The sequence below is a fragment of the Pristiophorus japonicus genome, chromosome 20 (genome assembly GCF_044704955.1).
Source record: "Pristiophorus japonicus isolate sPriJap1 chromosome 20, sPriJap1.hap1, whole genome shotgun sequence".
In the NCBI taxonomy this organism is placed as follows: domain Eukaryota; kingdom Metazoa; phylum Chordata; class Chondrichthyes; family Pristiophoridae; genus Pristiophorus; species Pristiophorus japonicus.
In genome coordinates this window covers 36,808,685-36,822,543 of record NC_091996.1, presented here as the reverse complement: position 1 = coordinate 36,822,543, position 13,859 = coordinate 36,808,685, and the positions used below count along the sequence as shown (strand labels likewise).

The following is a 13,859-nucleotide window of genomic DNA, read 5'->3' as shown; positions in this document are numbered from 1 at the left end:
TTTAAAAGAGGATAAGGAAATCTCGTAATCCTCAGTTCATGATGCAGACCGTCTTTTTACTGTTTCCTCACCAGCTCTCTGGAGCGGATTCTGACTGTGGCTTGGATGAAACTGATGATGGCTCCAAGAAGAAAAAGACCAAGAATTTGTAAGTTTGATCCTTTCATTTGTGACAGTTTGTAAGTTTGATCCTTTCATTTGTGACAGTTTTTGATATTGTTTACTGGAATACATTCTTCTTAAGATACTATTCCTTTTTTGTTGGTTTGGGAGCAAAATTTTACTTCTGTCCTCTTGTTACAGTTTTTCAACATTAATCCCCTGTTAAGATGGAGCATAATAATCATTGACTTTAATTAATTAGCATAGTTTACTTTTTCTCTGTGTTCTTTCTGCTCTAACTAGCATGCACAATACAAACTGTAAAGTTGGAGGAACATACTATCTCCGTACTGTTTCAGTCAGGCTTAGAAGGTGCCAGAAAATTGGCCCATTAAATGTTCATAGAAGAAATAAATTTTTTCATTAATGCTTAGGTTTTGGTTCCTCCGATATATTTTCATTGTTTAAAGAAGAATAGCAAACACATACAGTGAGTAATCGACAAATGCTGCATTAATGCCCAAGGTAAATACATTTCTGGAAGTGATCTTTCGTTTCATTACAAGCTCTGATGGACAGAAGGTTCAGATTGGGGGCAGGAAGGATGAAACATGATCTTGAGGCCCTGTCATATTAAAACAATGCAGATGGAGCAAGAGTTAAAGCATACAGCTGTTTCCATTCAGTAATAATGAGGGTAAGGGGCCCAGACAGATATGGACTAATAGTTTGAAACAACCAAGTGCAGAAAATAAAAATGTTTTTTGAAAGATAACAATTCCAATGATACAGCTTAAAAAAAATGTCATTTTAAGACATATGGCCGCAATAGAAGTGAAACATGCACAAATTTGACTTTGCATAATTTTGGATTCGGGATGTTTCCTTTTTCAGATATGGACCTGTTCTTCAAAAAAAATGTAAAACAGTGAAATATAATGCACTTAATAGTCAGGTTTAAAACTAATAATATTCCATAATGCAATATTTCAATTTTCTATTTTTTTTGTCATTCAATTTTGTTGCAAAATACTTGGTGCAAAGCAATGTATGGATATATTTGTCTCAAAGTGAGAAAAAAAATTGAATTATAGGGTATTACCTTACTGCCCTGGGCAACAGAGGCTGAAATACTTATTCAAAAAGGATTGTTAAGAGATTTAGAAACACCATGATAATGTTGCAGCCTCTGTATGAAGTCAAGTTCCTTTATATCTTAAAAAAAGTTTTCAACATGTCATGAAGTACCATTGTGTACCAGTAGGTGGAACCAAGAGCACAACAACTGCTGATGAACAAGCATGAGTGACTTCAGCACAGAGAATATCTATTGTTTAACTTTGCTCATGCTCTGTGTAAATTAGAAGAAAAGCAATTTAAGAGTAAGAAAATGTCCTAATAAATGCAGCTAATGTACAATGGGAATGGTTGCCTTATCCTATTGGTAGAAATAGTTACAATTTCTCCCCGTGAAGCCTTTTATTAGATACTGTAGTCTGATTGGTTCGTGAGTTGGCCTTTATCCAACCCACACTTACTACTTAATCTGCCTTCCTGGGAGAGCTATCAATATAACGATCCGACTCAAAACACTGCAGACGTGCATTACTTACAGATAGAGTTATCCAAATGCTACACACAATGGTTGACTTTTCAGAAAAATATCTGGAAAGGTAGGAGAGTCAGATCTTAAGGAAAATGTATTTTGTAAGGTAAAAATTAAATATGGGAGCTTGTTTATTTTTTTAATGAATTTCTAACATTTGTTGTCTTTGATTTTTTCATGTTAAAATGCAAGGGTCCTTAAATATTTACTATTATCACAGAAATGCTAATTTTAAATGTCTGTTGGAAAGCTTTTAGCTGTAACATTACTTAGGAATTTTATGGGCAGTTAATCCTTGCAGCTAGAAATAGAATTTAATTCTACTGAATTCTGCAGCAAAGCTTTGGGCTTCATTGCAATGGTCATGGAATAGATATTTTTTACACATGCTTTCCTTTAGTGTTTAATTTGAATGGCAAGGAGCTCATTTTATTTATAAATATATTAAATTACAGCTGAGCAAGTTGTTAACGGGTTGTGTCCCAGTAGAACTTTGAAAACCATGTGATAGAATGCATTGTGCCAGTCATTTTCATTAGTTATACTGTTATCCCATCAAGTCCGTCTTATCGGGGATTGCTTATTACGTTTTTGCTAGCTATTGCTTCTTATCTGCTGGATTTGCTGCCATCCACAGTTATACAACTATCTATTTATATTTGTTATGTTTGAATGCTAAAATACATTCCCATAATTTCAGTGACCCTAGAAATATAAGGCAAATTGTCTATTCTTACAGAATATTGTAGATCGATTTGTGAAGTCTTAGCAATTCTGTTTTTATGTGATGAAAAGTGATGGAAGGTGGGTTGATTGAATTTTTAGTGAGGATCAGGCAACTGCTGAATTATGAAAATGAAGCATTTTGTAATTTATAGAAACATACAAACTTAATTAAAAGCGAGATAACTTTGGATGAGAACTCGCAGAATACACATTGTAGATGCATTCTTGCATTATGAATGTATTTCAGGTATTAAGGTTAAAATAACTGATTGCAAGGTCAGATGCTATGGACATGACAGTAGACTGAATATAAATAAAGTGGTGTGAAAGAAATACTGTTCATAAACTCCTTTCAAATTAAGAATTTAAATATCAGTAAGAAGTGGAGAAAAGTCAGGAAAAATATGCTGGGTATCTTGTTAAGTTTTAGAACAGTTTCCCGTTGCACTGCAAATTAAAGCACCGACCACTTCCATATGTGTGTCACACTCCCCACCAACCACAGCATAATAGCAGCAGCAGCAGAATGCAGTGTGGAGAGTGATCAGTCAAGTGATGGATGGTGATGCTGTTTCACCCACTCAAGGACCTTTCCATCAACAACATAGCAAATGGGCACATCGTTCGGTAATGGTTTTCATTGTAAATTAATTTGTGAAAAATAATTATGCCCCAGGCTTATAAAACTATTTCCATATCACTTGCAAAATGTTTGATGCTAAGCTCTTTGATTCATTAATTATTTCAGCAAATTTTTAAAAATGAATCCAAGTTTAAGTAAGTTTTCTGAAGGTGACGCACTTCTATTTAATATTGCTCTTTAAAACCTTTCTGCAAAAATGTTTTCTTTCGCCCATTTATTGTCAGTACACAGAAGATGCAAAGAGCTTTCAAATTTATGTTTCTGTACTTGTGTTGAAGAAATTTGAGATTTTCTAAATTGTCAACAGAATTTGTAGTCAGTGTAATTCTGACGTTGATTTGTGTGTTCACTTGAGCAACCCCAACATTCTTGCAATTACAAGCACTTTCCCTCCCGCCAAAAAGAGCCATTTGATTTGTTGCTATAGCAACCAGTTAAACGAGTCGGCATAAATAGCAGCAGTTTGTTTCCTGTATTAGCATTTCAGTTGTCAATGTGCTTTATTCACCAGAAGTAGGCAGGCAGTCACTGCTAGGAGCTGACACAACTGAATCAAGCCTACTCTCCTTTCAAAAACGTGGGCATACAAGGCAGTCACTCCCACTTCCTGAATGCAAATACCATGAGCCAGACGGCCACTTCAGCATAGAACTGGAATTCACGCTGCTCACCGCACAGTCCAGATGTTAGCTCCTCTGCAGGTCAGGGGATTGTTGAAGTTAGGAGATTTTTATGTGTCACAAGGATGTCTGAAGACCTTGAGACTATAGGGACAAAATAGAACTTATTTTTCTAACATTCAGCAGACTGAATATTATTTAATTGCTACATTTTTGTGAAGCCATCGTGAATCAAATGCGTATTCAATAAGGGGAAAGGAAGTGGCTTCAAAACGAGTCCGAACAAGTCAATTCTGAAAGATGCCATTTTTCAGAGATTGGTCAAAGCCACAACCACAGGAGTTTCATTCAGAAATGCTTTTGAGTTTGCTTCAGCATACAAGTCCTGGTGGGGGCTTGCATCGACGACACACCATGAAGGAGTAAGTTGAGTATGAGCTTACCTCATTTTTGAAGATAGAGAAAAGAAGCTAGCGAAAAGGAGCAAGTTTTGTATGTGTTAAACAAAACGTTTCAGTTTTGTCATGGTGTAAAAGATCCAACAGACTAGTGGATCAGACTTGAAGTGTGGGGACTGAAATGTTTAAACTTTTTTTACTATTAGCAATATGAGAATGCTTAGTTTCAGCAGCAAGCCATACCTGTTTCTCTGCGTATTCAATCCAATAAATATTTTTTTCTACTTACTTGCTCAGTCAAGAACATATCATTTTTAAATAAGCAATTCTTCATCAGCTGCTCAGTATTTACCAGCGTTTATGTTTTTATTTATAGAGCCAAAGATATGAAAAACCGCTTGGGATTTCTACGACGGCGGAATGAATCCGGTCCAGGCAGCAATGCTGCGAAACTCGATAAAGTCATCAAAACTGTGAAGTAGGTCTTACATTTTTGTTTCTACATTTAAAGTTACAACCTTGTTTTTCTCAAACCTTTGTGGCTGGTAAAATGTAGTCATTTTGCACTTCTGTTTTTTGTGTTGTTTCAAAAGCCAAATAACAAAGTCAAAGGGAAGAATATTCCCTGTCAGCTGTTAGTCAGTAATGGTGAAATGCAACAGCTTCTCTCAAAGATAAATGTGATGGATAACAATTACAATTATTACCAAGTGATCACTCAGGCTAATTTTATGAGTGAAGAGGGACTGATAAGTTAATTGATTGAAAGAATTATAGTTCAGCTTTACTACTAACATTCTTGAGTTTAAACATCTAATGTTGGGCCTTGCGAGTACTGAGTCTGACTTGAAGTCATTTTGTTGAAGTGTATTGGCTGTGCTGTCTGAAAGCTGAATATGCGCAGACTGCTATACATAAAGTATACAAAGCCAGCTCTGTGGCCCACCTAGGAAAATGTGGTTCTGCACATGACAGCATCTTGTTAGGGGTGCTGGAAGCATGCCTAAGAAAATCTGCATTTGCCTGCAAACCTCCACAAGATATTTATTTATCTATTAGCTGTCTAATAGATGCCAACGAGTCAGTGTTGTAGTCATGCCCTGTGATGCACAAAATCCTACAACATAGCCACAGATTTAGAAGATGGCAGGAAAATAAGCACACATATTTGTGTGAACTACGGTTTCTATTGCAGTAAATCACTTTGGAGATGAATTTGTGAAACAAAATCTAGAACAACTCTGAGTTGATTTAAAGCTGACATGTTTACTGACCAACCTGAAATGCAAGTTTTCCTGGCACGCCATAATGATTTCAGGGTTGGTGTTGATGAATTAGCTCGAGGTGAGCAGACAACTATGCAGGACTAACCTACCAATGATGGAGATTACCTGTCAGTTGAATTGTCAGACACAAAATAATTTTAAAAGCTGTGGAAATGTGTCTATTAACAAATTGCTCTACCTTTGCCTGCAGACCCTCGTCAGAAGAAGCTCTAAAATGGGGAGAGTCTTTGGACAAACTTCTTATACACAAATGTAAGCACTTCTTTATGTATTAGCAATTCTGCATTGCACAGAAGATGTTGGATTGATACTGCATTGATTGTTAATCCTTTCTTTGTAATTTCAAAAATATTTAATTTGATGCAAAGTAGCTCATTGAGTTTATTACTAATTAACTTTTTAATGTTTAATCTAAAATAAAGCTTGATGATTTGTTCATTATGGTAGTCTTTTGAATAAACTGTAAAGCATAAGCTAGTTAAGTTTGTATTTTTGTCGAGCCTAGTACCTCTGGTTCTGTTTTCTATCATTTACTTGTGGGTATTATAGATAGACATCTTTCAAAAGCCACTTAATTTGCTTGCATCAGTTTCTTGACAATGTTATGGGGAAGGTTTCCTTTGCTGTGGGTGTGGTAAACAATATAGAATAAAGTTTATGCAGAATAGCTCTGCTTGAAATGAGTCCAGCAGTATATACTGATGCATACACCTTTATGTGTGATCATGCAATAAAAATACCAAAAATGCAATATTAAACAGATGATTTGATTGGACAACATGGAAAGGGTGAAGCCTAATTTTCTCCACTTTATTAATGAAAAGATCATGTTTAATTTATTGTTACTTATTCTTGTGTTTAGACTGATGCATTGTCATTCATATATCTGCTACTTGTTTTCAGATGGGTTAGCAGCTTTTCGAGCTTTTTTACGCACTGAATTCAGTGAAGAGAACCTTGAGTTCTGGCTGGCATGTGAGGAATACAAAAAAGCCAAATCACAATCTAAAATGACTTCAAAGGCCAAGAAAATATTTGGGGAATATATTGCCATTCAATCCTGTAAAGAGGTAAGCAAGTCTTTTAGGAATTTTTGATTAATGTGGCTTCAAATAATAAGAATTGTGCATATCCATATGTTTTACTGAAATATTTTGAAAGTTGAATATAAAATATGATATTTTCTCTGTTTTTCTAGGTTAATTTGGACTCCTATACAAGAGAGCACACCAAGGAAAACCTTCAGAAAGTGTCACGGTCCTGCTTTGATCTGGCTCAGAAAAGGATATATGGTTTGATGGAAAAGGATTCTTATCCACGATTCCTGAGATCAGATCTGTACTTGGATTTGATAAATCAGAAGAAACAGAGTGCATCGTCATAGATACACATATCTATATTCCTGACAGGGACTTGGGACAAATTAAATGCTGTGTTTACATCGTTGGAGAGAGAGGATCATCATTGCTGTTTATCTCAGAGACTTTGAGACCCACTTCAATGGACTGAATCAGAAATCCGATTGCATCAGAAGTTAGGTGTTTGTGAGATTAGTGGACTTGGACAGTTTATTAAAAAACAGTCAGGTACTGTTTTATTGCAGAATCCTGCTTAAGAGTCCCTAGCTCCTGTCTGCTACTAGAATGATGTTGGCTTTAGGACATCTTTTTATGTATTTGTTGTGTAACAACAGCATGAAGACCTACAGAACCATGGCAAGAACCAGCTAACCTTGCACTTCCCAGGTGCCAAACTACCTATCTTTCATTTTCTGGGACAATGTATCTCACCACAACAGCAACAAGAGCCTCTTTCTGTGGGGTACAATAATAATTATAATAAAATAATTATAACGGACCAAATCACCATTAAAAGCTGTGCTTTCAAGAACTCTAGAGTTTCTGTCCATCTCCAAAGACTGAGCTTGCACAATTCTGCCTCTCTGCATTTTGTGAAAATTGAGACTGTGACAAGTATGATAGAAGAAGCTACTTTGAAGAGGCATTCTGCTGATGATATCATGGCACTTTCCACCACCTTTCATGAATCTATATTCTTCGGTAGTTCTAAGTGCTCATGCAACAGAAATCTATTAAACAGCTTTGTTATGTGCTGGGGAAGATTTAGTAACTATTTATTACTATAATCAGATGCTTGATGCATTTCTAATAGGAAATATTCCTTTTTTTCCTTTCATTTGTTAAAGTGCAATATTTCAGAGGTGTTTCCTCTCATTTAATTAAGTGTCATTTGTAATATTTTCTGGAGTCTGTACAAATTATGTTGAAATCTGAAGGTTAATTTACAGTTAATGTTTAAGTTTAACTGTATATACCCCAGCAGCAGGCAGCTGGGGATATTCCCGCTGTATATATAGTTCCTTTCAAATTTTGAGTTTAATAATCCTAATATGAGACAGTAGATGAATAAATGTGTAAATATGAATAGTCTCAGTGCTACAAATGTTGCAAGGGAGACAAAGCAGGGATGGTTTTCTTTGGTTACGATTGCTGGTAAAGGAGTTTGAGGAAGATCTATTTTGTCAATTTCTATTGTTTACAGTGCAGTTTCTCCTTAAAGCAAGAGAAATACCAGTTTATGTCCTGGTAAATGGCAAATAAACAGTTGTTAAAGAGCATTAGTTATTCATTCTGGATTCTTTCCCATTTATATCTGGATGTTATCATTCTTTACTGTTTATCCATGGATTTATATCGCTCAATTGATTTATTATTCATTATATCTGTCAATATTCTCATAATACTGGAAACCAACATTTCTCATGCCATAAATAATATCATCTCTCATGTATTTTTAAAAATTAATTCTTGGGATGTGGTGTCTCTGGCAAGTCTGGCATTTATTGCCCATCCCTTAGTTGCCCTGAGAAGGTGGTGAGCCGCCTTCGATTTGATCGAGCTAGCCCTTTCAGAGAGCAGTTAAGAGTCAATCATGTTCATGAGGGACTGGAGTCAAATATAGGCCAGATCGGGTAAAGCAGCTTTCCTACCCTAAAAGGCATTAGTGTACACTGACAACACCCAGCTCTACCTCACTACCATCTCTCCACTGCCTCTGATTTGGCAAACCGCTTGTCCGACATCCACTATTGGATGTCTAGATATTTACTCCAATTAAGCCATTGTCTTCAGTCCCTGCCGCAAACTGTTCCCTAGCCACCAACTCTATCCCTCTCTCTGGCCCATGCCTGAGGCTGAACTAGACCGTTTGCAACCTTGGTGTCCGACCCCATATCCTCTCCATCACCAAGACTGCCAACTTCCACTTCTGCAACATTGCCCTGCCTCAGCTCATCCGCTGGTGAAACCTTCATCCATGCCTTTGCTCCCTCTAGATGCAACTATTTCAGTGTCTCCTGACCGGCCCTCCACCTTACACGTCCCATAAACCTGAGCTCATCCAAAACGCTGCTGATCATGTCCCTGTTTACCCATCAACCTTGTGTCATCCTTGTTTTCAAATCCCTCCATGGCCTTGCCCCTCCCTATCTCTGTAGCCTCCTCCAGCCTTATTACCCTCCGACCTCCGAGATTTCTGCACTCCCCCCAATTATGGCCACTTGCGCATCCCTGATTTTCACCGCCCTAGGCCCTACACTCTGGAATTCCCTCTTTAAGGCCCCAAGTTTCCACATTATTTGCTCCTGATTTTTAGGAGCAACTGGTGTAGAACGGAGTATCTTAGAAATCGGAATTCTCATCATTTAGTTTGCTCCAGTTCTAGTCAGTTAGAACAGTTTCACTTTGGAACAGAATTTTTTTTTCAAAAGGGGGCGTGTCCGGCCACTTACGCCTGATTTCAAAGTTTCGTGAGTGAAAACTTACTCCAAACTAACTTAGAATGGAATAAGTGAAGATTTTTGTACGCTCGAAAAAACCTTATCTACACTTTAGAAAATCAGGCATAGGTTACAAATCAGGCATAGGGAATGTTGGGGGGGGGGGGTTTAAAGGGAAGTTTACAAACATTAAACACTTCAGTTTTACAAATAAAGAGCCATCATCAATAATAAATGATAAATACATCAATAAATCAACCAATAAATCAATCAAAAAAAATTAATGAGAAATAATGTTTTTTTTAAATCAATAAATAAAAAAATTTCTACTTACCGACTGCAGCACCTGGAGCCCTCCAACAGCGTGCTGGGATGCCCCCCTCAGTGTGTCTCTGTCAGTGTCTCTATCTCTCTGTCTGTCTGTGTGTCTCTCATTCTCTGTCAGTGTCTGTGTTTCTGACAGCGAGAGGAGGGGGGTAGAGGGAGAGAGGGGGGGTGAAGGGGGAGGGATGGGGGAGAAGGAGATTGGGGGGGAAAAGGAGATTTGGGGGGGGAAAGGAGACTGTGGGGGGGGGAAGGAGATGGGGGGGTGGGAGGGAGGCTGAACGGGCCGGGCCCGAGACTTCAGGCAGGACCCGTCCCCAGTACCAGATTTACAAGTAGGTGGCGTTGGGTCGGGTCGGGGGGGTGGTGGGAGGGAGGTCGATTCGGGTCTGAGGGAGGGAGAGGGAGGTCAGGTCGGGGGGAGGGAGGTCAGGTCGGATCCAGTCCGGAGGCGGGGGGTGGGCGCGGGTGTCGGGTCCAGTGCGGGGGGGGGGAGCGGGTGTCAGGTCCGGTCCGGGGGCAGGGGGGGAGCGGGTGTCGGGTCCGGTCCGGGGGGGGGGGTGGAGCGGGTGTCGGGTCCGGTCGGGGGGCGGGAAGCGGGAGTCGGGTCGGGAGGAAGCAGGAGCTGGCCGTGGAAGGAGCCTTATTCACGCAGCCCCAGTGAGGCCAGAGCTAGGGGCTGCGTGCTTCGGGCCCCTCCCACACAGTTTCGGGCGCCTGGAGCTACTGCACTTGCGCGCCCACTGTAGCGCGCATGTGCAGAGGTCCTGGCACTGTTTTCAGCGCAGGGACCTGGCTCCGCCCCCGATAGCTCCTGCTGCGCCGAGGGCCAGAGGACCTACAGGGAGGTGGAGAATACGGAGGTTTTTTTTAGGCGCACTTTGTGGCGCGAAAAACGGGCGTACAGGTCGGGACTGCGCCGTTCTAGGCGCGGCTCGAAACTTGGGCCCAATATCTCTCTACCTCTCCTCTTTTAATATGCTCCTTAAAACCTACCCCTTTGACCAAACATTTATCCTGTCCTAGTGTCTGTTTTCTGATTACTTTAAACTATGTTTTCCCTCAGTGTAAATGTGTTCCCTAAGCTAAAATCGCACAAAAAACAACAGTATGTGAAAGTTAATTATAATTCTTTATCTCAATATGAATCCTTATAGAGTGGGCTGCCGTAGAATCCAATGCTTGAAAATGTTGGCAGAGTACGCCACATGCCACAGGAATTACATGCCCCTGTGAAAGAAGAAACTGAGGGATTTTCTTTCATGAAGGGGTTGCACCGTGAAACTTTGGCCATAGTGACAGTGAAGCCTCATTTAACTATTAACTGTAAATTTCCTTGGGCTAGAACCTCCACTTTTTTTGCATGCTTAACGCCCATTTTACCACTGAAATGACATATAACGCCCAGATATCGCCCATTTTGGCACAAAATGGAAACTGAGGGCTTTTTTCGAAGACTTAATTGGTGAGCGTTATTTTCCCAATGGGCTTAACGCCGAGGAAAAAATATTACCGCCCGTCCACTTTTTTGGGGGCGGAATCAGCAGAATGGGTGAATTCAACGCCCATAATATCGTCCAGCGTTACTTTCCGCACAGAATTTATGCCGAGATTCAATATTAACGCCCGCCCACTGTTTTTTGTTGTAAAGAACATATTTACCCAAACTAGCGGCCATGGAGATCGACCATCGTCAATTTCACCACCTCGCACACATATCGCCCAGAATATTGCTCGCTCAAAAAACCGCCTACAAAAAGTGGAACTAACCGGGACAAACACCGACGGTGTGGCTGGCATTTGTTAAATCCCACTCTTACGTGAGGAGCTGATCAGAAAGATTTACCTGAAAGAGCGCTTATATCAGTGACAACACTGACACACTGCTGTGTGTGTACAGCTCAGACATCAATGGCGCCCATCACCTTGGTGCCAGTTAAAGTTTACGTTGATTGATAAGTTGTATTTAACCCTTTCATGATAAGGAATCACCAGTGCGTAACGGTCCAGCTATCTGATACAATGCGCAACAAAAGTTTAATACCAACATTGGTCTGAAATCATAAGTATCACAGCCAATAACACCTAACCACCGCCCAGACCCCACTTTTTCCACCATTGACATAAATCACATGTTCAACATGTCCAGCAACACAGAATACAAAGGCAAAGCAGGAGCATGGTCCGCAACCCCCATACATTGCAACAAATTGCATACACCCAGATGGAGATATAGCACAGCCATCACCTGCGCTCATGCACCTCACTTTCCTTCCCCCCCTCTCCATCTCCCCACCTCTACCTCTTCCCCTCCTCGCTCCACGGCGCCTGGCCGAGGAGCTCCTCAGGTGGTGCCTCATTGGGGGGGATGAAGGCAGATGCTTTGGTTGTACTGGTACAGGAGTGGAGGGTGCCGAGGGGGCAAAATTGTCTGATGCAGAAGCAGGATCTTGGTCCTTGCTCTCATCTGTCGTTCACAGTGGTGGTGCGGAACTTAGGGGTGGAGTGCCGCACTCGAGGACCACTGGGAGGCCTGTGGCAACAGTGTTCCTGGCTATCGCATCCAGGGACTCCGCCTTGTACGGAATGTACTCAGTCATGGTGACCAGGTGTCAGGATATGCCCCACAATGCTTTGATGAGCTGGTCACCAATGTCTACAGTCCTCCTGGACAACTGTACCATCTCTCCGCTGTCATGTTGCGCTCATGGAACAGACCTGCTGCGTCCACGAGGCCTCCGTGGGGTCGGCACCATCCTGGGGACAAATGGGGTGCCCTGTGGAGAGGTGCTTGGGGCTGGCAACTCCCGAGTGGAGGCGGGAATGACCGGAGGACCACCAGATGGCATTGGGGTGGAATGGCTTCTGGAGTGTGGCTATGCAGGTTCTTCGAAGTCCGCGCTCTCATCCGTCGAGAACAGACCCAGCGGATTGACGGGCGAGAATCGGAGCTCCTCAGCACCAGATGTAGTCGGATCGACCGCCGACTCCTGGCCCGCGCCCCCACCTCCTGGCCTCTGTGGCCGTGTTGCTGGCTGAGCTGCAAGACACAAATTAGGTTATTGGAGGAGAAGGGGGTGCTAGGGTGATAGGGTGAGTCCAGCGCTAGACACAACATATGCACGAAAAAAGCACCACCGCTCTCAAAATCATCGCAGACATCACATTTCATGACCATCAAGACATTGTGCATTGCAATGATTTTCATTAGAAACATAGAAATTAGGTGCAGGAGTAGGCCGAACTGGCCTCAACAACTTTCTGCGGTAGAGAATTCCACAGGTTAACAACTCTTGAGTGAAGAAGTTTCTCCTCATCTCGGTCCTAAATAGCCTACCCCTTATCCTTATACTGTGACACTTTTGGAAATCATCTATCATATCTGATTGGTCAGATATGAGTTGGTGTGGCATCTATTGACTTTACATCATGCAATGGTGTAAGCTTTACTCACGTGGCATCACTTCAGAGTCTGCAGATGTGTCCGTGGCTATCCGGGGGTGCTTCCTTCGGAATGCGAGCACTCGGTCCTCCACCTATGTGATGTCGCTGGGGACTGGTGGCCCTCCACCCATTCGCCTCTGCACGGACCCCATCGTCGATAGCTTCTTCTGTAAACGGTGACAGGACCGACATGGCATGAGATCATTGCATGATCTTATTGCTAGGTACTGTCACAGACGCTGATACAACACATAACCGACAGATGTAATCATGATTATTATGATTATTACCATTTTTTACCTAAAGACGTACACCGTGACGGCAGGCTTTGAGTAAAACATTCCCGGTAAAAGTGCATGACCTCACATCTGCTGATGGTCACTCATGACTGTTACAAATCAAATTACATAAATACATAAGTACATGTAAATCAATGTAATACTTACTCTTGCGGATCCCACAAGGTCGTTCCATCGTTTACGGCATTGGTTGCCCTCACGCACCTCGTTGGTCACCGACGAGACCACCTCTGCTATCTCGGTCCATATTCTCTGGTAGGCCTTTGGGGTGGGCTTCCCACACCCTCCCTGTATCAAATCACCCAGTATGACTCGACCTGCAGGAGGGAGGCATTTGCCTCGTCCGAGAACCTCCTGGCTCTTTTGCGGTCTCCAATATACTCCTCTCCCACCTCACTCCAGCATCAGTCTCCACAGCGTGCTGTGATGCCTCCTCCTCTCCCTCCATTATAGGGCAAATTCGGTCAAATATGTGGCTGGTAACAGCTAATTTTTGTTTGCCTACTTGCTGTGAAGCTCTAACGTCTCCCTCCTTCCTCTCAAAGCAGCCACACCACACCCAGCCACGCCTTCAGTCCCTCTGAGCTCCCTCTCTCTCTGTCTCCTCTTCTG

The 13,859-nt window shown here is 41.6% G+C and overlaps 1 protein-coding gene across 22 annotated transcripts in view; it reads left to right on the top strand.

Moving 5' to 3' along the window:
• Positions 1 to 8,139, top strand: part of rgs3a (regulator of G protein signaling 3a) — a 340,299-nt gene extending 332,160 nt beyond the window's left edge. For 14 of the 22 annotated variants that reach the window (XM_070862764.1, XM_070862765.1, XM_070862756.1 and 11 more), the window contains 5 exons: positions 75 to 148; positions 4,472 to 4,573; positions 5,572 to 5,633; positions 6,285 to 6,451; positions 6,580 to 8,139. In XM_070862764.1, the coding sequence (XP_070718865.1) occupies positions 75 to 148; positions 4,472 to 4,573; positions 5,572 to 5,633; positions 6,285 to 6,451; positions 6,580 to 6,765 (591 nt within the window). In that variant the 3' untranslated portion in view covers positions 6,766 to 8,139. Of the gene's footprint in view, positions 1 to 74; positions 149 to 1,626; positions 1,776 to 3,504; positions 4,120 to 4,471; positions 4,574 to 5,571; positions 5,634 to 6,284; positions 6,452 to 6,579 lie in introns of those variants that run through there. The other 8 variants (XM_070862768.1, XM_070862770.1, XM_070862769.1 and 5 more) reach the window with 4 other exon arrangements.
• The last annotated feature ends 5,720 nt before the right edge of the window (positions 8,140 to 13,859 follow it).